At 57.7% G+C, this 1,341-nt stretch overlaps 1 protein-coding gene across 1 annotated transcript in view; it reads right to left on the bottom strand.

Annotated features, from left to right (window-relative positions):
* The window catches only part of CACNA2D2 (calcium channel, voltage-dependent, alpha 2/delta subunit 2), a gene marked incomplete at its 3' end in the record, with an annotated part of 173,142 nt that overhangs the window by 7,820 nt on the left and 163,981 nt on the right, over positions 1 to 1,341 (bottom strand). Inside the window, 1 exon segment of the mRNA XM_010019736.1 lies at positions 27 to 132. Within this exon segment, the coding sequence (XP_010018038.1) occupies positions 27 to 132 (106 nt within the window).

Genomic DNA, 1,341 nt, shown 5'->3' with positions numbered 1-1,341 from the left:
CAGGGCCACCAGTGGGACAACGGCACCCCGGTGAGCTGTGCCACCATCCTGGCCTGGCTTGGCCCCGACCTGTGTACTCACACATCCACGATGATGACCATGTCCTTTGGGGATGAGGCGCCTTGGATGTACCTGTGGGGTGCAGAGTGGGATCAGTGGGGTTGACTCATTTTGGGGGGGAACAGTGACCCTGCTGGGTGCAGCCCCAGAGGAAAGCTGTGCCAGGCACAGCCATGCTGAGAGTGCCTGTGCACCAAGGCTGTGGTGACCCACGGCGAGGAGCAGGGACGAGGTGTCAGCGGGTGAGCAGAGGTGAGGATGCAGCACAGCACAGCACGGCACAACGCCAGCGCCTGCCGCTTGGTACCGTATCAGCCTAATGAGCTCTAAATGCTAAACTCTTCCATCATCGCAGGCCCTTTTCTGCGTGCTGATTATGCTGACACACACATCCATATTAAGATGCTATTTACCCCCCTGGTAGCTTCAAAGGCCAGGCTGATTAGGTTATTTTTAGCTACGAGGAGGAAAAATAATAATACTACGTAAATCCTCCCCCCGAAAACAATTAGGAAACCCTCCGTCACCCCTCAAAGCACCTGGTCCTGCTCCCAGCCCTGCTGTGCCATCCTGCATGGTGCTCAGCACCCATCCCAGTCATGGGCAGGCACAGCACAGCCTCCCCATCCCATCAAGTGGGGCCTGATCCTGCCTGGAGCTTCATTATTGACTTGGTCAGGATCAGGCCTAACACAAATTAATTAGTGTGTTATTAGTATCAATTACTCACCATTACTGGGGAGGACTGGGGAAGGGGCAGGCTCTGATTGCTAATCCCAGGTCCTGATGTTCCCTAATTACAAGTGATTACCCAGGTCTGATGCTGGATGCTGGCACATTGGGCCCTCCCAGTGTGGGTTCTGCATTCCCCCAGTGCTCCCGCATGCTGGGATGCAGGATGGGCAGGCAGCTGCCTGCGAGCTTCACACTGATGGTGGGGCTGGGGGGCTTGGGACTTGGGGCAGGGCTGCTGGCATAGGGCAGAGCCCAACTAAGATGCTACCCATAATGGGTTGTGGCAGCGCATCCATCTCCAGTGCCCCACTCAGATGAATACCCTGGGATCTGCGGGAGAAGGCTGTGGTTAATAGTGCCATTCATCAAGGGAGGGGAAGGCAGGCGAGCGGTGCTGGTGGCCCTGCTGAGGCTGCAGGCAGGACCGTGGTCCCTGCCCGGCCTGGCAGCAGAGCAGCGATGGCTGTGTGCTGCATTGGACCCCAGCACAAGGGCAGGAGAGGACCCCAAAGGAGCATCCCCAGGGTGTGCTGCCCCCCAGCATGA

This window comes from Nestor notabilis, unplaced genomic scaffold (genome assembly GCF_000696875.1).
Source record: "Nestor notabilis isolate BGI_N333 unplaced genomic scaffold, ASM69687v1 scaffold8790, whole genome shotgun sequence".
NCBI classification, from domain to species: domain Eukaryota; kingdom Metazoa; phylum Chordata; class Aves; order Psittaciformes; family Psittacidae; genus Nestor; species Nestor notabilis.
The sequence above is the reverse complement of the archived record's forward strand: the minus strand, read 5'-3'. Positions and strand labels throughout refer to the sequence as shown.